This window comes from Orbicella franksi, chromosome 7 (genome assembly GCF_964199315.1).
Source record: "Orbicella franksi chromosome 7, jaOrbFran1.1, whole genome shotgun sequence".
Classification (NCBI taxonomy): domain Eukaryota; kingdom Metazoa; phylum Cnidaria; class Anthozoa; order Scleractinia; family Merulinidae; genus Orbicella; species Orbicella franksi.
In genome coordinates, this window is record NC_138151.1 from 11,986,800 (window position 1) to 12,009,200 (window position 22,401).

General features: G+C 39.0%; 1 protein-coding gene across 4 annotated transcripts in view; it reads left to right on the forward strand.

The window, feature by feature from the left end:
* LOC145493842 (chordin-like protein 1) overlaps positions 1-22,401 on the forward strand; it is a 51,513-nt gene that overhangs the window by 22,411 nt on the left and 6,701 nt on the right. For 3 of the 4 annotated variants that reach the window (XM_081473318.1, XM_081473319.1, XM_081473320.1), the window contains 8 exons: positions 7,689-7,825; positions 10,366-10,442; positions 15,573-15,694; positions 17,045-17,111; positions 17,783-17,919; positions 20,806-20,899; positions 21,132-21,161; positions 21,761-21,855. In XM_081473318.1, the coding sequence (XP_081329444.1) occupies positions 7,782-7,825; positions 10,366-10,442; positions 15,573-15,694; positions 17,045-17,111; positions 17,783-17,919; positions 20,806-20,899; positions 21,132-21,161; positions 21,761-21,855 (666 nt within the window). In that variant the 5' untranslated portion in view covers positions 7,689-7,781. Of the gene's footprint in view, positions 1-7,688; positions 7,826-9,451; positions 10,236-10,365; positions 10,443-15,572; positions 15,695-17,044; positions 17,112-17,782; positions 17,920-20,805; positions 20,900-21,131; positions 21,162-21,760; positions 21,856-22,401 lie in introns of those variants that run through there. The other variant, XM_081473321.1, reaches the window with a different exon arrangement.

A 22,401-nucleotide genomic window follows, 5' to 3' on the forward strand; every position in this document is an offset into this window, starting at 1 on the left:
CTAAGTCCATCAAGCAAATATCGAAATATTTACCTTGCTCATTAGTTCACGGAGAAAACAGACCTGATAATGTACCGTTGGTACAATTACTGAGTTGTACTTTTGTTCGATCGAAGATTCCCTTGCGACCACAGGTAATGGTTCCTCTGCAAAAACAAAATGTGTGTATAACGGCCCGTCAGAATGAAGCAACCAAAGAGCAAAAGAGAGAGATATATGCATAAAAAGCAAATGCGAAAAGCCCCATGCATCGCTAAAAGCATATACTATAGCTTTATCCAGAACGTGTCAGGAAGATCTTTTGACATCTATCTGTATCTATTTGGGACTATTTTGTTACAAGGTGTGTCGAGTAAATTTCGAAATCGTTACCTCTTTTGGCAGTTCAAGAAGAACATAGATCTTAGGGTATTGCTGGCCCCTCAAGCGTGTCTGGTGCCTGCACAGTTACAGTTACTGAGTGCAACCTTTGACAGATCGAAGAATGCCTTTGAGCCAGGGCAGTCACGAGGAAAAACTTGGTGAAACTCTACCCTCCGGAAGTCTTTCAAAATTACTCCCCTTGACCATCAAGGAGCATTAACGCAAAAAGATAAACATTCACACAATAGATGCATTCGGGTGAATGCACCTTTTTTCTCTTATCGGTAAAATCAATCAATCGATTGCGAAAGAATATGAGGAGCCATGTGATCTGCGCGCTTCACTTGTCACATTCCATCACGCGCGATTCCTCTACCAATAAAGTGCTAATAAACAACAATAACTTAAGTGCCAAATTCAACAGCAGTTTCCAGGAAGGACAATATAAAATAATAATCAAACTAAAGCAAAAAAAAAACTTAAATTTGCTTTCCCCTCTCAGAGGGGGAAGAAGTCTTTCAGATCAGTGTGAACGGAACTAATTTTAAGTTAAGTTGCCTACTTTGTAGTCGTGGCAACGTATCTTTTTCAAAAGAGCCGAGGAGCACTTTTAAGTCGAGGAGCTCAACCCCGGGGGGTACTCCCATAAATTTTGGATAGGTGTGTGCCGCGAAGGGTCCTAAACCCTGACCCTATTTAAGGATGAATCAAACGAAAATTGATACCCTATTTAAAGCCCAAACCCGAAAAATGACACCCTACGCAAGGGAAAAACAAAAACTCGAAATAGCTTGAACGGCGACTAACGACTAACCGCCACGGAAAATCACAATCTTTATAAAAATTAACTTTAACAGATCATTTGTTTTCCGCTTAAGTGGGTGTTTACGCACTGCTATTGTAGCTGATACAATTTAGGCACCCTATCTAAGGATCACACCGGGACACTATGCCAACATGGGCGAAAATGATACCCTATTTATGGATCGAGAACCTCAAAAAACCATACTATTACCCTATCCCGCGGCACATACCTATATAGCCCATATAGGGGAGTACCCCCTTCCCCCCCGGGAGCTCAACCGTCCTTACCAGCTTACTTATGCACTATCAAAAAACAATTTCAGCGAACTGAATGTCAATCAAACGTGAATTTTCTTCGGCATATCAGAACACGCAAGATTTGCTGTACGGTACGCACACCATTTTCGATCTACTCGCTTGCTTTCGTATTTGTGGCTTTTGGGCAAAAAAGACATGGAAAATGGAAAGCTCCAACTTCCATCAGTTAATAACAGTAATAATTAGCCCTACTTTCCTCGGGTTGAAAGATGAATGGAGTAAGTGTTCATGTGCTCCCTGGCACATTTACTATAATGAAATTTACAAGGCCGTACCGCGCCGGGATATTTAGGTACAACCAAGCTTTTTGTTCCTTTAGTAATAACTTTAATCCAGGGCAGCCCATGAATGGCTGTCACTTGAAGTATACTTATAGACTTAAATATAGATGCGTTATTGACCAGGCGTGAGGTCAAGATGGCTGGATATTGGCCAAGTTCTTTTTTTTTTTTTGCGTGTTTATTGACCGAGACAGAGTCGAGGTCCATAAACTCGCCAAAAAAAAAAAAAAAAGAACGAGGCCAATATCCAGCCATCTTGACCGGACAAGTTGGTCAATAATGGATTTAATTATATATTATTTATCAATTTATCATATATTTCGGGACACAGCGGGTACTCCCAAGAGGACCAGCAAGATAGCGCCTCCTTGCCCGCTCGGCTAGTCAATAACAGCGCAGGATTTGGTTTATCTTGCCCGCTCGAGGAGTTAGCCGTATAATGAAGAACGGTAGTCCTACAAGTTCTTAAAAATACTTGAGCTTTAACCATATTTAAGGTCTTGTTACTACGTTAGTGTAAACAGCTATGATACTAAATTTCAAGAAAAAGAAAATAGGAAATATTTGCGAAAATTGGCATGCTTAATCAAGACGGATAACTGGAATATACCAGAGTGTTCAAGAATGTACACGTGAAGTGTTAAAGTTGAATTCGGAAAAACACGCCGAATTCTAAAAGGATATTCTAGGTGTATTTCGAGTCAGGCGTCCTTGAATGCATCAGAATATTTCAGTTTACGTGACCGGCTCCGATCCTTATTCGTGCTCTAAAATTTTTTTGATTCAGTTTTTTGTTTTATTTTGTTTTTTTGCGCCGTGTGAGAAATCGCCGAAAATCATCTGATAACTGAGATTCCAGCACTCACGTGAAGACCTTACTACTGAACTGACAACTCAACTCCCGATTGCCGTGGATTTCTGATCTGCATTGCAAGGTTTACAAATGGCACATTTCATACAGTTACCGTATATACCACTAAATGTACAATTACACCGGTGCACATATTGCGTGCGCTTTGCCAGAATACTCCATAGAGTCTGCATTCTATATCACCTGTAACTTCACGTGTTTCTTGAACACTTCACGTGTTCACGCGTGAATTGTCTTTATTAATACACTCGCTCACCGATTGGTGTTTCAAGCAATCTGATTTGTTTGCTTTCTCTGGTTAAAGAGCGTTAGTCACTCCCTACCGAGTGAATAATGTGTGATTCAAACAAAAATAAATGGCTGGCGTAAACTCCCGTTTCGCCAGCGTTTCTGCATCGCAAATCCTGAGAATACAAGAAGATGTTGTACTAGAAAATACAAAGAAGACTAAGTAACTTGGCCTGGAGTTTTCAAAGGTAAGAAAAGACTTACCGACGTTCGACGTTCTAACAGTTTCAGAACATGTCCTTGGCAATCCAACATTTTATCAATCTGAGTCAAGTCAGTCCTCTTCACCCGGCATTGGCAGAAGCATCATGCGCGGTTCATCCAAGCACTGACCTCCACAGATATTCAGAAAGTCTTTATGCCAGAAAACGTCCAATTTTCACCACAGCCCTGCTCACATAGTATAATTTCAGGTGAATCTTCGCCAACTGTTCTTTCAGTTCTCATTTTGGGTGAACAGTAAAAATGTTTTACAAGCAGACTTTCGATTTAAATTGCTGATTTAACAATGTCAAAGGACCATTTTGCTAGATTATGACGCTATATTTGAAGATTGTGTAAATAGTTTCGCGCATGTTTTGAATCGCTCGCACCTTTTCCACTCATGAATTAAGAGGTCGATTAAATCTTCTTTTAATGGTTTCCTTCTGAAAATGTTGAGATCGTCTGTTGTTGAGATCACTTTGTGTGTATATACTAAAACATGCAATTATCCTTTTTAATCTCGGTGACTGTTCACCGCGATTTCAAAGAATAATTGTTCCATACTTCAGGCTATGATGTCACGATTGCGTATCACAGACCAAAATATTCTGGCATATTTTCGCTTTAGTGCACTGTGGGCCATGCTCCCAGCTGGACATTTTGCTTTTCTGTGGGCATTTCAAAAAAATGACTTGCGGCGATCCCTGTCAAAGGGACAATTTCTTCAAGAACGATCAGATACGGACAATATTTTTTCTGTGATAATCTTCCAGCCGACCTTGTTTGCCAACGAGACTCGTGAAGCTCTATCCAGTTTAAAACTTATTATTTGCAAAATTCAAAACTGACCACACATAAGACTATACCAAGTACCCATTAACAGGCTTGCATTTTAACCCCAACATGTATACCGACGCTTCGCATTTAACACTTCGATTGGAAAATACTACCAGTTATCTTAACTCATCGAAATTCAATATTCTAAGCTTAAACTTTACTATTACACTACTTTTGATCTGCCCTGACGTCTCTGAAAAAGGCGAGATTCCCTTGTTTCAATATGTTTTAGCAAGACTTCAGTCATACAAGTATTCGCTAATCGTGAGCTGAGTTATTTCCAAAGAATCAAACTACGTAATTCATGAATGTAAACTTGATTTCTTAACAAAATATTAAGGGCAAGCCACTGTAAATAAAAGGATGGGTAACCATCTCTTCAAAACATTTAAATGAGTTTGAAAATGCGAGCTTCCTTTCAGTGTACAAATTTGTTTACTCAGGCGGCTTTATGCATTCGTGCTTGGCCGTGGAAAAAATTTGGACAATCCTCGAGTCAAATTCGCAGTCTTGCTTGTGCAACTGGGGTTTCGTTTTTCGCCATGCACCAACCTTTGTGGCACGGAATGGAATAAAATTTTGATTCACCCGCTAAAGGCTCGTCCTTCTCCGCAATCTCCATCGCCTGTACCATCAAACTGAACTGCGAAACAACTCAGAAAAATCTCGCAATCTGGTGTTACCTGAAACAGGCCGTTAACCCTGAATTTAATCAGTAGAACTGCACCTTTATCGGTGTTAGGATGTGTCACTAAGAAAAGCTGTACATATTTCAAAGTTGATCAGTGAACCGACTTGAGGTAAAGTTTCCATTAGTTTTTGATTAACCATGATTTCAGGCGCAAAATCAATCTGCCCTTCTCTTAGTAGCATAAATTGTGATTCTTGTGCACGCACTCCGGGGTCCTTTTCCTTGTCTCTCCTGCTCTTATCAAGGCTGAATTGAAACTTGAATGGACGTATCTTTCTTCTGTTTTTCAGTCTAGTTTGATTCACGACCGATGAAAGTACATGACTCAAATTATAGGCTCGATACATGGAAGGCTTTCCGCGCCAGTGTTAAACGTGTTCAAAACATATTTGGGCTGGAAAACGAATTTTGCTTTGGTGGTGAATGCCATCACATGACAGCTTGTTCACTTACTCGACGTTTGGGTTTCATTTGGGTCATTTTTAATACCTACACTGCGATTTTCGTATCATTCAGTTCATACCCTTTCATGATTGTGTTTGTGACTGAGGTAAAACACCATTTAGTTAGTATTTTAACGTAATATGTAGTTTAGTGAACAAAAGCTATTTTCTGCAGATTTTCGAGTTGTACTATAGTCTATACACCATGTGAAATGTGAACTTGGGCCAAGGCATTGATTGCACTAAGGTCCAAACTCGTACGCACTATTGCTCAAAGTGAAAACAGTTTTTCCGTGGTCGGGTGAACCGACAACGCTGGGAGAGTCAGTAGAATTTTCGAACACTCTTTGAACACTTAAGTTGTATGTCACGTATTGCGTGCGTTTTGCGAGAATACTCTGGCGGATTCTTGAGCCCGCACTAGACTTGAACTCTTCATGTCTCCATGTTTAAATACTCTTCAATATTCTAGCTGTTAGTATCACGTATGGCGTGCGCCTTAAAAACCCTAGGATACTACGGCACCACGATTGCATATAAGAGGCTAGAATGTATAGTTACAAACATACATAGTTTATGAGAGGAAGCATCCAGCCCAAATGAATTTTGGAGACTGACAAATCAAGGCTTAAGAAAACACAAGGTCAAAAACGTCGGACAATCTCTTGTCCCAATGAGGAGATAACCCAAGACTTAAACAAGGCTGAGTATTTTAATGGCTTCTTTGTAAATATTAGCAAAGATCTCTCCACTGCTGTACTGAGGATATTTTTGCGTTGGCGCGTTATGGGCCATCGGTTAAAACCTCAGCCCATTTCTCCGCTACAGTGTATCAATAAATTCTGCATTTCACGATCACAGCTACCAGTTAAAAAGTACGTAATTCTCAGCTGACAGTTAGAAGTTTATCCACTTCTCAGCCATTATTTAAAGTACTAAGTTGATGTTTGATGGGGGTCAAACCTCTGTAATATACATGAATCGGTCACTTGAGCGGAGGGGCGGGGTTGTTTAAAAACGATCCATCTTCATGATGAAAGTTGTAGTTCCAACATTTAATATTTACTTACACTCCTATGTGTACTTCACGTTTCACTGATCACGAGAAACTTGGTGCAGTACGGCCTTATTATCCGTGCTAAGAAATACTAGAAAGGTAAGGTGCTAAGAAATGCTAGAAAAAAATAATGCACTTCTAGCTGACTGACACGTGTCGATAAAGGCCTTCTCACGGAACAGTGATCACGAATAGATATTCTCGGTTGGCGCAGTTCACGCTGTCACTCAGCTGGGTGCAATATCTTCCGGTGCTTGTACTACATAGTTTGCAAAAGCCACTATGTCAAAGTCGGAAATTTCATGGTAGAAACATGTCCACTGAGTCAGTAGCGTTAATTGCTAACTTGCAATACCGTAACCCCCCTCCAAGACACAGATAAATTTGAAAACAAATAAAGCGCATGGGTAGCTTTTATTAATTTTTCCCACTGCGTGAAATTCTTGAAAAGAGGAAATGTAATTAAATTTAGTTAGAGTATTTATTCTACCCTTGACCCTGCAATGAACGAAACGGTGGGGTAGTTAAGACAAAATGAACAGCACCAGTCTTCGGATTCAACACAGCAATGCAATTGATCTGTTCACTATTGTCCCTGTTGTCCATTTTAATACTAAAATCAATCCTTCGCTACTCGAGGTTGTTTTCTACCGCTTTACTTTTACCCTGAGAGGATTAGTGTTAAAACGGCTAGACACCAGCAATAAGGTTCTGAAATATAAATAGATCATTTGCCCTCCTCTAAGACTCCTGCGGTAAAACATTGTACAAAGGCCAAGCTTTAAATTCCTCTACTTCGTGATTGTCCATTTCAATACTTTAAAGGTTTTAGGATTAACCGTCAAGATCAATAACCTATTTTGTGCATCGTCGTCAGGTCAATCCAGTCTTTAAATTTGGGCAACCACAATGTAAATAACACTCACTTTGCCAAAAATGTCTTGAAATTACTGAATGGCGACATTGTTAAAACCTCGAAGAATTCTGTAAGGTTCTTTTCAATCAGCACCCTGCAACTTCCTTTGCCTGTTTGAGTTCTCTGAGGAGGTTTAAACGGTATTATTATCAGTTGTTGTTGTGGGGCCAAGAAAACACCGTGACATGGTATCGCTCTTTGACAGTCAGTCCTTGTCAAACCCTTAAACTCTCAGGAGATATAAGTGATGTACTTTAAGGTAAGAAATATGTCTGGGATCGGTATAGGCGGATTCTACGGATAGAAAGCCGTAATATGGGGTTATACTAGCCCCAAATGAAACAAAAGCCACGAAAATTGAAATAGCTTCATTTTTTTTTTAATTCCTCCCCGTAACGAGTGCGAGTAGGGGGTGGAATCACAGATTACAAAAAAAGACAATTTCACCTTGCAAATTTGCATTCTGCAGTGTGTTTCATACACTCAGACTGTCGGACAATGCGGTCTCAACACTGTTTCAAGTACTCCAGCACTCTAAATGATTAATTGCCGCTTTTTGATCTTTGTTGAAACCACTTGGAACTATTGAGCAGTATTAATGTTTGACGTTTCCAGATCTTCTGATACGATGAACCTGTTTGCTTGGAAAACTTGAAGCCGTTCAGGAAAGTTCTGCATACGTCTGCAAGGCCAAGCAAGGAAAACAAGATGGAAGGTCGTAGCCCCCTTTTTGGGAAGACGAGAAGTTTCTGGTAGGTTACATGTTTGAATGTCATTGTGATACTAAAAACAATCGTCACCGAATCTTGTTACAGTAGGCAAGGCAAGCAATCGATTTATACGGCAGGACCGAACGTTGCACAATGTTTGTTTATAAGACTGAGACTGACCGATTTTATTGTCTAGAATGATTGACGGCATTCCTGAATTTCTTTTTTTTTTTTTTTTTTTTTCCCTCTCTCAAGCCGCTTTCGTGTTCATGGCCTATGATCTGCGATGGTTTTGTTGCCCTTGAAAACCCTCATATTTGATAAACTTCCACCCAATAAGTTGTCAAAGGAAGCTGTGAGAAACAATTAGGCGTTGTGAATCAGATATTCGCTTCTTATTACGTTTCTGTCCTAAAATAATGCATTCTTGCAATTTATGCAGAATCTCAGACTAGCAGTTAGATAAACCGCAACCTAAATAAACTGTCGCCTGAATAAAACCTAGAAGAGTAACATACTATTACTAGGAACCCCTGCAACTAAGGGTAAATTTGGAAGAATGTCAAGAATGTTTTGGTTACGTTCCACATGAGGCACGACGCGGCATTTGGCTCGTCTTTATTCTACCCCACAATTAAAAAAAAAACCCTGTTAGTTTGAAAAAAAAGCCTCCAGAAAGCATTTGCACCAGGGTTATGCAATATTAAGTCAGGATAAATGACCGAATTAAGGCCAAAAACCGACTTACCTATGAGGGTTATTTCTCTCAGTGCATTATGAGTGTTAACGAACACTTTTCAAATACGCGAAGCTATTCAAATGGTGTGTTCGTAGTCCTCTTTAAGTTTAAATTTCAGTCGTTGCATCCATTTTGCGTGTCATGAACTCTAATTCAGTTTGACATTATTAACTACCCTTCAGCAACGTGCACATTCCAGTTATCATCAGACCCATTTTACACAAATTGATAAATCAATCTCAGAAAAGAAAACAGTCACTCCCAAAGGAACGTGGAAATCCAAAATTCAGGTGGGAGAACCTTGAAACAATATCTCGTCTGAGATTTGCCTCTCAAACCACTTCAGTTAGACACGGTTCATCATAATCAACGTAACCAAAACACAAATATTTGTCTATTTCCGTTCTTTTTCACTCCGAAGTCCAAACTGGGAATGTTTAAACGACGTTTAAGCTCAAAAAGCAAGATTGCCTTTCCAGCACGTTGGGTGGGATTAGTTCTTTGCCCAAAGCTAGTTGGGTTTAATTTCAAACCGACGACGGCGACGAAATGTTAAAGCGTTTTTTCTTTTTCTTTTCTTTTTTTTTTTTACTATTATTATTTCGCTTGACCTCCGTGGAGCAATACTGACTCGTCGTGGCAGAACTACTTCAGGGCCCAAATGATTTGGTAACGAAGTATCTTGAGTACTATCTTGAATACTCTCTGTTGTTAAGTGCCATTTGGTAAACGAGTTATTGCGTGCCAGTAATTTTAATTTCAAATAAAATTTATGGTCGCCTTGAATAAACCATCAACAAAATCTCATCAGTCATGCCAATGTAAATTTCGATGATTTAATCCTTGAAAAGGACCCTTTGCCGTAGATTGATTTCAGCTGATACCTAACAAAATAAAACAGCCGCAGACAGGGAAGTCAAAGAAAGCATCATTCAAGTGGGCGAACAGTAGTTGGCTTTCTTACGACAAAGCGCTGCGTATGATTTTGATTCTGTTTATTTGTTTCTTGCCATAATGTCATAATGTAATTAACCCAAAACCATTCAGTTTGTAAACAAGCCAAAAGTGCAAATCGATTTTCATATGGCTCTTTTACACCATGTTCTCCGTCTCAACACGAAATCCAAATTGGATACCCTGTGTTCCGTTTTGGCTCTTGTCATTTTTACGAGTTTGATGATGATAAATACCCTAAGTACTTGAGCTGTTCGAACTGAAGCAGGCGTTGTCACAGGAACAAATACGAAACCTGAATCTACGTGGGTGATCCTTGCTCACATACTTAGCCAGACAAGGTGTCGTTTCTTTCTTGTAGAGCCCGATTGGTCGTAACAGTCTTGTTTGTTTGTTTTTTGTTTGTTGGTTGGTTTGTTTTTTTTTTTGTTTTTTCTAAAACGTCTCTTTCGTTCAGAAACAAAACCCGAGCGATATGCATCAATTAGTGCCGTATAGTTTTCACTGAGCCATTGCCTGAGCAATCAGCCAAACTAGGGTCACTCGTGTTCATTCGGAACCACAGTCTTCATAGATTGGAAGTTTCAACACGAAGACATCATGTGACCATTTTACTCACCAATCTCTCCCAGAAGAGGGCATAATGAGGTCACTCCCGACATAAATAGAATGAGATTAGTAGCACACATATCTAGTCAGAAGTGTTCGCAATTGCTTGCAACAATCATTTCCATCTCTTGAGATGAGGGCGACAGATTAGTAAGTCACTTAAACACGCAGCCTGTGTTTTCTACTTAAGTGTCTAACATCAATTTGTGATGCAAGGCTTGTATCAACTGTACCCTTGACTAAGCTGAACAAACATTGTTTTTTTTTTTTTCTCTTTTAGCATAGCTATCCTTGGGATCGCAATTTTTGCCAGATCTTGTGAAAGCAAAGTGGATCCCCCTCAACCGACGTCACCAGGTCAGTTATTGGTTTATTGGCTGACAGACTAACTGAAGCTGTTAGGTCGATCTACATTCATTCTACTTCACATATCTGAATCCAGACTGCCCTTAAACCTGGTCTACAAGAGTTAGAACGTTCGAAGATATCATGCTGTAAGGAAAATTGTCGGGTAACAACAACACTGAATAACAACTAGCTTTATTTGTATGACCATAAATACATACTGAGTGTTGCAAAAGCTTTTGTAAACTAAAACTAAAACACTGATAGAGCTTTTCCGTAAAAAGAACCTTACAAATGTAAATATGCATTTCACGACCTTAGGCATGTCAATGAGATGGCTATTGTTTCTCTTTCAAGAAAGAACCGCTACCTCGCTACCTTCGCAAATACCTTATGAAACCAGATAAATTTTAAAAGCACATTGTTGCTTCTCAGATATAGAAGACCTTCACAAAATCGTCGTAACAAGACTAACGATCGTAAATCGCCGGCTAGATACAACGCTGTTAATTTACATGATAGCTTTGTCGAGACTGTTTCTTCTTCGCTACAGTTCTTGGAATAAAGAAATATGGCGTTCAGCAAGAAATGTTCAAAATTCTACGACGACTGATAAAAGCCATCGTCCCTGACACCATATTCCCGACACGTAATTATAATCCTTCAAATGTCTAAAACTATCGTCACTCGTTTACTCGTTTACGAGTGTCGATAAAACGCTGAAAACAATTATTGTGTTCAATAATTTCTATTTTTTAGTCTGCTACTGTTACTCGATGCGCCATAATTTAAGGTGAGCTCTTTGAAGGTTTTGACATTTAGCAACAGGCCTTATAATCGAACGGGCGGGGAATTTACGTGTCTCATGTCAGAATGGGTACATTTGCATCTGTACGGTTATTGTACGGAAAAACTCTAATGATTGTCGTGAACATATGATAAAGTTATGATAGTTATAGCAATCAAGTTACATCGGTTTGAATTGAAAGAAGGAGTATTGACAGTATTGCGCAGATCAAAACAAGATGAAATGAATTTTGCTAATTAAATATTAACGTAATGATTTGTAGAAGTCATGAGTTTGTCGGTAGCTTGTAACGAAGATAATTGTTTAAAAGTCGGAACGATATTCTCTATTTTTCATCTTTTTTTATTCATCTTTTAGAGGCAATGTATAAGACATAAGTGAGATTCATCTTCAATTTGATTATATTCACAAATAGGGCAGAGTCTGTTAACCCTTGGAATTTGATCATCGCTACCAGATTCAATCCTTAGTTTGTGATTACCTATCGTACATTTTGCAAGTTCTTTTCTTTCGCTTAGTTTGCTTGTAAAGCCTAAATAAGAGGAAGGTGTATAAGAAAGAAACGATTATTTTCAACAGGGTCTGTGCTACTTGAATAAGTCGTCAGTAATCGTTCTGACGCATTCATCAGCTACTATTCTTTGTTAACACAGTCAATCAACATTTCACCATTTTATTTTATCGGCTCTCAGTTAAAGTCAATTGTCGCACTCTGTAAACTTGAGTAAGGCAGGATTCTGCTTGAACTAAACATGAAAACATGGACTGTTTTACAACCGCCCTTCCGGACAGACAAAACTATCGCATTAATTTTCGCCGAAATCCAACACTGTCTAGCACATATACATCCATCGTATGCACAAGGCTTGTATTGATTATTAATTTTCTTTAGACGAAGAGCAAAAAACGAACCGGCGAATGTCGGATCCGTTGAAGGTTCCCAGTAAGACAAAGTCAAAATGGTTAAGAGCGCTGTGTAAGCTAGAGGTTTGTCCTAATGGACATAATTTTCCGACATCTTTGTCTCCAAAACAACAAAGTTGATACCGGTATTAGAGCGCCCATTGCGTAATTATACTCTTTTTTGTTTAAAAGAATATATATTATAGGATTATCGAGGCTGAAATTTGTGAAAAGAATAAAATTTTGTATATTGAAAATTTGCAAATACCATACAATCATATGTTTTTTAACTAAACCGTATAAAATTCCTCCTGTTTCTCAGTAAACAGCAATAATAGCCTAAAAACGGCAAACTCGGCACTAGCCGTATGTTCGCTGCGAAAATAACATTTTTGCAGAAGTTATGTGTGTCATCTTCGGCTTTATTGCCTGCAGTCTGGCTCCAAAATTGCTTCAACGTCATCAAAGTCACGATAGGACAGATAATCTGACGTTTTGTTGGCAAAGTCCACTCTGTATTCCTTTCACTAATCTAAGAATATTTACAAGAATATTTTCAGCCTAAAATCGGCAGGAATATAAGAATGCTTGTTGTCTAATCACTCTGCAGTGAAACCAAAACAAAATAATTTCTAACTTAGTACAAGTAAGAAAACATCAGTCCTATGGGAGGTGGTATCTCTTTTACTGATCAGACATGAACAGCCCTAACATAGTTTATTACAATAAACATAAGCGGTCCAATGATAGTTATTAATACAACAAATGTACTGAACAAAAACACGGAAATTTTACTAAAACAAAAATTTCCAGAATGAAGAGATCAAAAATGGAGATGCTGTCGAGTGACAACTCCTAACCACAAACTGCTTAAATATTTGCTTCTTAGCATAATTACGTAACCTGCATACCAACGAATCTAAATACCGCCACACAACTATCTTACAATAACAAAGTGAAAAATTATGTTCAGCCTGAGAAATAATATTCTTATAAAAAAAAGAGTGTATGGGGTATCAGTGAAGTGTCTCCTTCTATAAACTAGTCTTCCAAATTTGTTCAAAGTTAGTACGGTCAACCACAATAAAATTGTAATCGACAATTCTTCACCGGATAATTGTATTACGGAGCAGGTGTTAGTTTCAGCAGCAGTATTTTTCAAGGCAATATTCGTTGCATATTTTCCAGAGATATTATACCAGATTGCGAAACTGGGCGAATTAAGCAATTTCATAACAAATCGCTTATTTTTAACTACTCCCTAAATATAACCCTAAATACAATGGTGGCTTATCTAGAAGTTTCCCACTGAGATCAGAATAGTCGCCAAGACTTGATAGATTAAATACGTGAAATTGGTTATTTCACAACAAATTGCTAATTGTAGTATTTGCTAAATTTAACAAACTGTCCAGAAGTTTCCACTGAGATCAAAACAAAATAGTCGTTAAGTCTTCATAGATTAAATACGTGAAACTGGTTATTTCATGACAAATGTAGTATTTGCTAAATTTAGCAAACTGTCGGTCTAGAAGTTTCAATGTAACATTAGAGAATTAGGTGATTTGACGGCCAATTGCTAAGTTTAAAGATAATTGATTTTAGAGACTGGTCTTCAGGTTAGATCAACAATCCTTTTAAGTCAATAGTCCAAGTTAATCCCGCAATTTGAAGTATTTCCTATTTTTACCATACTGTGTTGTTTTAGCTTAAGTTAGTCCATCTTTTCGATATCAGGAGAAAATTGCCCAAATTAGCTCCGCATTTGATAATTACAACACGGCCGTTCACAAATTAAAACAACAATCAGCAATTACGAAATAGAAAACACGTACCGTGTTTCTATCGAGTTATAGAAATACGAGTGGAACTTTGGGAGAACGAGAAATGCTGTGGGAACACGAGCCGCATGCAATTGCCATACAATTGGAATTGTCCCAGGGATAATAATTATATCCTCCTGTTCTATCGTATTCGTTTGAGTGGACGGCTCGGGTTGTCAAATTTGGGGATTTCTGGCAGTAAGTCAGCTGATAAGTCTTCTCTTTAAGACCGGGATAACGGCAGATAAGTTTCTTCGTAAAACATTTCCTTGTGAAAAATTCTGATCGGCTGGTCGCAACCGCCGCCCTAAAATTTCTGAAGGATTTGGGATCTTTCAGACTGTCACTGCGGCTTTGTAAGATCCTCGTGCAATTTGTGACATTTAGGCCCTTTTCTGGACACCTTGAATCCGTTCTACATTACCCACGGCAGCAGTGTTTGCTTTCTAACATTATTTAAGCTGATCAAAAGCCTAGCCCACCAATCTTTCCTTTTTCGCCTGACTTTCTGGTCTAGAATACAACGCGCCCATGCAAACCCTTCTACCGGACTGTAATTCTTGTCAGAGTCATGTGGGGGGTCTCTGGTGATGTAGTCTATCATTAGAAACTGTGCATGACGTTGTTATACGGAAGGGAGTAACCAGACGGTGGGCGTATAAGCAGATTTGTTAACCGTATTCAGGGGCACCCAACGGATCGTTCCGGTAAATTATCTGTTCGGAAGGCCTTTAATCCCCTCTGATTTTCTTGAGAGAATTGGCACCTCAAACTTTCGTGATATGAGAAATTTAATGTCTGTTGTTTTCGGACTGTTGAAAATGTCGTTTTGGGTACCGAAAAAAGGTAAGCTATCATTTTCGGAAAGGCGTTAAGACCTAAGGTTTTCGGGAAATGGACAAAAAAGCCCTAATAAATTCGAGAATACTCAAGTTCCCCTAGAATATCCGAACAGATAAAATTTTTTTAGTGCAACCTAAAATTAACCCACAGAGCTTTAAAAGTACTCCAGATAGCCTAAAACAGCGTCTAACAGCATTCGAGAGAAAACGGTCGTTGGGTGCCCCTGCGTATTCTCCAGTTTGGAAGTTAAGCCTAACTTAACGGCTTATGACTAGGCGTAAGCCTTGAGCTGAAAGGATAACAGGATATGGAAGCAAAAGGTTGAGTGTATCAACCAACACCTGAACGACAATTACAACTGTGTAACTGTTCGAACTGAGTGAAGACAACGTCAACAATGAATATCTGACGTCACTACGTATGTCATTGGCTCAAGGATACGGTTTTCAGGCATGCCACTCAAACAAACCAAATGAATGTTTCAAAATAGGCACAACAAGTTAACATTATCAAATGGCAGAAAGCTTCTCAATGGATTAGCTATGCTACAGAGCGTTGAGTTTGGGATTACCGAGAACAAATCCAGCTACTGGAATAGTGGAGGTTGAGAACGGGAAAGCCGAATTGTTGTTTTTTCGACCAGTTGCTTTTGTTGGGAGAACAATGCAAGGGGCGTGTTTTCAGCAGCCAGTTGGTAACTGCTCGATGAGAGTGGCCAAAGCACCGAAAGGTTACAACGAAGTTTTCTTTCCTTTTCGTTTACAGCTGTTACTGCCAAGCCACCGCAGTGCTCGTTTAACCACATCAACTACAACGTGGGAGAGATCTGGAATCCATTTCTGTTACCGAAAGGATACTATCGCTGCAAACGTTGTATCTGCAAATTGGTAAGTGCTACATATGGGGTGTGACTAAACTGTGCATTCAGCATCGTAACAGTATGATAATTTTGTTCAGTTCAATATTAATAAGTAGGAGATAGAGTAACACCCCAACAGAACCACAAGGCTGTCTATAAAAGTGGAAAAAAGAAAGACAGAACACTGCAGTCGCACAACAAATGGTGTTGACAATATTCCGAATACAGTTGTAATCTTCTATCGACCAAAGGCGTTAGTTTTCCAAATTCGTTTCTCGATTGGCAGTCCGATTTGTCATAGATGGAAAGTAAAGAGAATTAGTCCTGAGGAAATTTATCTAGCACTCCCACGATCGGCATTACTCATTTGCTGAACTTTATTCTCACTCACCGGGAACTCTACGTAGCCCTCGAACATAGTTTATATAGAGTTTACCTCACCTAACTACACTGTAATAGTTTTTATCAGGGAATTTACAAATCGATGACGTTCAACAATCCAGCAGCGTTGTCGTGCAAAAGTCGTCCGTTCGTAAAGTTAACAAATTGACGTCAGTTTTTCATGCGTCTGTCCTGTTATTGATCATGAATTTCGTCATAACATTGTTAAAGTAGCTGTGGATCCACAAGGCGACAGCCGAGTGGATCCGCAAACTACTGCAAATAACAAATTTTGACGAATTGTCAAATTGTCCGCTCTCAATCGTTGACGCATCGCATAAATTATAAATTCCTGTCTCTGTCCGCTTATTTACTATGAAAATTAGCCAATGAGCGCGCGAGAATTTCTGCAGTTATCGTAAAATTCTTATTTTCCTATTTCCCTGAGGTTTTAATTTTGCAGTACGCCGATTTACTCTCGAAACAGTACACAAAAGGAATTTTCCTCAGTACATTTCGAAACGTTTTTAGCTGTGTCTGGCTAATTGGGTTTAACTGCTAATCAGGAAAGTAAAGGTTACACGCGTTTACCTGAAATGCATGTTATCTTACATGGCCTCAAAGTTGTAAAAGAACCGATGTAAACCAAAGTCCAAACAACACTCTTTTGAACGAGCTTATCAGCTTAGTTGTCCCTTATTGTGGGATAATGGGTCTTGTCCTTGCCAATTGGATATAGAGGGAACTCAATAATTTTTTTTAATACGTACCTCACGCTTTTAAATAACATATGCAAGTAAATGAACCAGCTCGCCCGAAGTCTCCCCGTAGCAAGAGACCACGATCATGGTCTCTTGCCCGAAAGAGGCTTAGAGCATCCGTCTGATGTGTGTGAAGGTCATGGGTTCGACTACCTTGAGGACTCAGATTTGTTTTATTTTCCTACACTCGTGCATGACAACAGAATGTAATCTTTCTCATCGCTTTATGTTTTCAGTCAAGCGATGGCGCCTTGGCAATAATAGACTGCGAAGGACGACGGTGCAGAAAACCGTCATCGCATGGTATGTAAACGTTTTATAGTTGAGAAAAAGAACTGAATTGCAATGGTCGGTCGCTGGTTTAGTGCCAGTACTTGACAAGTGCCATCAAAAGTTTTAGAAAACAGGACGGCAGTTTCCTCGACAAAAAGTCGCGATTCTAACCTACCTTAATCTTCTTAATCATTAGCCATTCTAAATTTATTCAGTTTATTCAGTTTATTTTGTACCTACATGGTGTTTTGTACCTTGGTGACCAAATATCTGGAGGTTGCCTTCGTTCACTGCAACAAATGGCTTGATGCATGGTAACATAACCAGTGTAATTCTTTTCAAAATATAGCCATCGCCGTCTTCGTGCTCAGAGATGTGTACAGATCAATGGTCAACGAGAATAAATTTTATCTATTCTTTCTTTATTATCAAGCAAATAGAGAAAAACTTGTTTCGACACTGTGCACAAAGACAAAAGATTCTGAGTTTACTACATGTAAATTACATCTGACAACAAAATCAACAATTAAAACCATATCGTTAGACCAGAGTTGCCTTTTGCAAACGGTAGTCTCCTAACTGCTAGCTTAACGTTTAAGGAACGATTTCCCCTTTCCAAACATTAGATAGAGGCCAAGTCAAGAAAACTCTACATGTGGAAACTTCACCTTAAACTCTTGACTTATTCATTTAACTTTCAGCAAATCCCGCGCATAACGAACAGCAAAGTAATTGTAGTCACCAAGGTACCCTGCGGAGTCATGGGACAGTGTGGAAGGTGTCTACCACGGGTCTAAATGTCACGCTTGCCAATCACTGCATGGAGTGTAGCTGCACGGTTAGATTTTCTTCAGTCTAGTAATTAAAATATAAAGTTATTTGAACATTCGTATAACAAAACATAAAAATATCATCAGAATACAAGTGACCTTCAAGTGAAAGACTGCTATATGCCAATGTTGATTTCTAAAGGTGGACAGTCAAGGGACTGTACAAACAAGAACAAGTCAGATTATCATTATTGCGTTTCGGTTAGAAATTTTGAACTGTCTTTCAAGACTTTCAAGACGTTCCGTTTATTTCGACAATTTTCCGATCGGTCGAGCCAAAATTATCCTACCATTTATATTGACAGAAATCTCCGGGTAAATAGTCAACCAAAGACTAAGTTAACTACAAAATTCGGCTTGGTTGTATTTACAAGTACGGTTTATGTCGGGCGAAAACCACCACAAAAAGATTTGTTTACAACCAGTTCCAGCAACAAAGCAGGTAAGTGTAAACGTTTCTAAGTATTTTAAGAGGTTGGCGAAATTTATAAACTGTACTAACAGTAGGGTTTCGAATCAAGAAAACTATTTATAAAATTATGTTAAAAAATGTCGTCGAAAAAAAAGCTTGGCAAGTGCCATCAAAAGTTTTAAGCGGCCTTCACACGGCAAACTTAAGTTGGCAAACTCGTGTTGCCAAACTTCCAAAAGTTGGCAAACTCGTACCTTCACACGTCAAACTCGTGTCAAATCACAACACACGGTAATTTGCAACATGGCCGACTCAGTGCAGTGGCACTCACGTACAAAAGTGAAACAGAAGAAAAGAAGAGAAGAAACAGAAAGCAGTGGAGAAATAAAGGTTTGGAGGAAACCCAGTTTGTCCGCTAGCTTCCCCATTTTCTTTTGTTTGTTTTTACGGTATCGTTGTAGACTACAAATGAAATGCCCCACACAGCTGGACAATTGTGAACCTCTTCGATGAATTTAAAGGTGGCCTCGTGTTCATCTTGAATTGCGTCCGCCATTTTGTGAAGTGTCACGCAAATGAATCACGTGAATAGAGCGCGTGTTTTGATTGGCTGACAGTTAACAACACATGTCTGCCAATCGTTCACACGTCAGAAAAGAGTTTACCAACACGAAACAGTTGGTGAAAAAGTTGGCGAGAATAGAGGCAAGTTCTACTTGTCGCCAACAGTTTGCCAACGTGTTTACCGACTGTATTTGTGCTGTTCACACGCACCAACTTCAGTTTGCCAACACGAGTTTGCCAACTTTAGTTTGCCGTGTGAAGGCCGCTTTACAGCCGGACAACTGCGAACCTCTTCGATAAATTCAAAAGTGGCCTCATGTTCATCTTGAATTGCGTCCGCCATTTTGTGAAGTGTCACGCAGATAAATCACGTGAATAGAGCCCGTGTTTTGATTGGTTGATAGTCAACAACACATGTTTGCCAATCGTTCACACGTCCGATACGAGTTTACCAACACGAAAAAGTTGGTGAAATAGTCGGCGAGAATAGAGACAAGTTCTATTTGTCGCCAACAGTTTGCCAACGTGTTTGCCGACTGTATTTGTGCTGTTCACACACACCAACTTGAGTTTGCCAGCGCGAGTTCGTCAACTTTAGTTTGCCGTGTGAAGTCCGCTTTAGAAAACACGACAGCAGTTTCTTCGATAAAAATTTGCGTACTGCATTTCGGCAATTTACTTCAGCATAAATCTTCGAGGCAGCAACTGTCCGAAAAAAATGTTAAGGGTAAACTGAAATAATCGTTTCCATAGATCAACAAATCAACCACTTCCACCGCTGTTTTTAACTTGCATGTTCCTGTTTATGGAGTGATGAGTAGTGTGCATAATTACCTCGCCGCTATGTCCACCGCTAGCCAGGTTTATGCAGTAAATAATAGTTAAAGACAAAGCATCTGTCCGTCAAAACAATAACAATGTCACAATTAACTCTTCTGTAATACACAAGCCGGTTTGTTACGAAAAATTTGGCTTACAAGTAATTATCCGACATATTAGTGAATAACAACAAAAGCGACTGAATCGACACGAAAAGCGGCAAATAATTTAAGCTTACGATGTCCAAGAACCGACACAATTTCGTTCCAAAAGTGAAACATGTTCTCACCATAAGTTCATTAGTTTTAGCATATTCACCAGTAACTGAGCTTGTTACCTTTCTCGAAGAGGCTTGATTAATCCTAGCTCATTTGAGAAAGCGAAGACGAATGCTGTTCTTTGCTTCAATTTAATCCTTGTGGCTTCCCAAAGCTTGAAATCCTTGCTCGACTGTTTTGACTTGTACAGGGAATATTCACCTCCGAAATTATTACGGATCATTATTAAATCAAAGCGTTTGTAGTAATTTTGTTCGAAACAAACGACTTTCGAGGAAACCGTTAAGCAAAATTTCCAAAGCAAATTCTGTTTCGTCGGCTTTCTTCACGTGTTTCACGCAACTCACGCTGAGAAAACTGGACGCGGCTGCCACTCAGTTTCCCGCCTTTTATATAACTATTCATTTAAGCCACACTGAAATGTTTATACAAAACAGTAGTCAACCGCAAAATGGACCTTTTCATAAAAGGCAGCCAATTATAAATTATTTAGTAAGTATTAAAATAAGCCTTACTAACTTCGTTTTTAAGTTGATAATTCAAAAGAATATTTAATCTCAAACGAGGTAAGTGAGGCTAATTTAAAATGCATATAAAGAAATTTTAAATTGGCAGCCATTTATGAAAAAGGTCCATTATCTGCTCATGCGGCACAAAATAGTAGCATTTGTACAGTTTATCTTGATCTTTTCACTTCGCCTGATAATGACGTTCAGTTAATATCGAAACGTCGAAGCTAAAAGTAAAACGATTTCAAGCAACCTTTTATCACACGTATTCATAGTGTAAAAATTGCTTGTTTTGATTGTTTTATGATGCAGGATAGTTTTGTGACCTGCGCCATCAGAACATGTCCAGTCCTTTCCTGTGTGAATCAAACAAATACAGACGGAACATGCTGTCCTGTTTGTGCAGGTAAAATGAAGCAGTAGGTCATCCTGTCTGCAGCCTCTCTTACAAGCAATTTTCAAAACTTGCGCTTGATTAATAATTATACTAGTCTTGTTGTCTCCAGCCTTGTCACGCAATGACGTGGAATGCATCACGAAAGCAAAACGCCTCTTCGCATGCATTACCTTCTCAACCCTTATCACTCATATTTCTCAATCTTAATTAGTTTCTAAATTTGGTTTTATTTTCATTTTAGAAAGTTTACCAACACTGCGAAATCCATTGGGTATGTTAAGTTGATACTTATAATTTACTCTATGTATAAGTATGCTTTGAACACAAACCAGTTTTCCAACAGTTTTAAAAAAAGATTAAACTTCCTTAAGAAACTGTGTTTAAAAATCTGATCCCCTAAGTAAATTAAAAAATTCCGCGCTTCGTTTTTGCGTTACTTTCGCTGTTAGTAATTTATCTACATAGTACATGTCCATGGAATATTAATAGCCACTCAGTCGTGTTCTTGTGGAAGTCCACGAATCGTATTGGTTCTCTTATCGTTTTCTATTTAAGCCATAGACCACTCTTTCTATGGGCTCACCGGCGCAACAAAACCACGCGGGATTTTGGAAGAACACTTGAAAAGCTTGTAAATCACGTGCCGTTAGGCTGTGATTTACAAGATTTTCGAATTTCTCGAGTTTCTTCTTTTAGTGCACAGAATTGCAGTTTTTGTGCTGTTATTCTTTTGAGTGTCTTCTAAAACAGTTATGCTACTCACCCTCATTATCTATGAATGTTGTTTAGCGTTGATTTTTATAGCTTTTTTATCCTTTAGTAACAGTTTCCAAGATAGTTGTTTTTCGCCATCTGCACGTTTTCTTATAGGCTGCCAAACAATGGGTAGATACTACGATCATATGGAATCCTGGTATCCCAGAAGACCTCCAAGATACGATATGTGTATCAACTGCACTTGCAAGGTATGAAATTCAGACCTAACGCTATTTGCAAACATCGCTCGAAACAAGCTAAGTAGTTCGGAGCAAATTAAGTTTGTTACATCGGGACATAAAAAAGACGTACTTTTCTCGTAGCGGTTCGTCGCAATGAACATTCTCTGTTGTAGAGTTTACTGTAGTATTCGCATACGTTTGTGCTTGGGAAGATTACAGAGAGGAAAATAGAAGGTCTTCAATGGACGACAGGAAGACAGAAGATCAAAATCGAAGAGCCTCCCCACCTCCCCCTTTCTTCTTTGCGGCCTTCCCTGAGCACCATATCTGCCATAACCCCCTTGAAATCCTCTGCAGAGGAGAAAGTGTTATAAGCTTCAGTTACTGTCCAACTGCAGCGAACACCGTCAAAATAACAGTACAAATATACAGCAATATCGTACAGTTATTTGTACAGGAGAATTAACAAATTGACGTCAGTTTTTTAGGCGTCTGTCCTCTTATTGATGGTAAATTGCGTCATAACATTCTCAAAGTGGCTGTGGAACCACGAGCTCCAGACGAGTGGTTCCG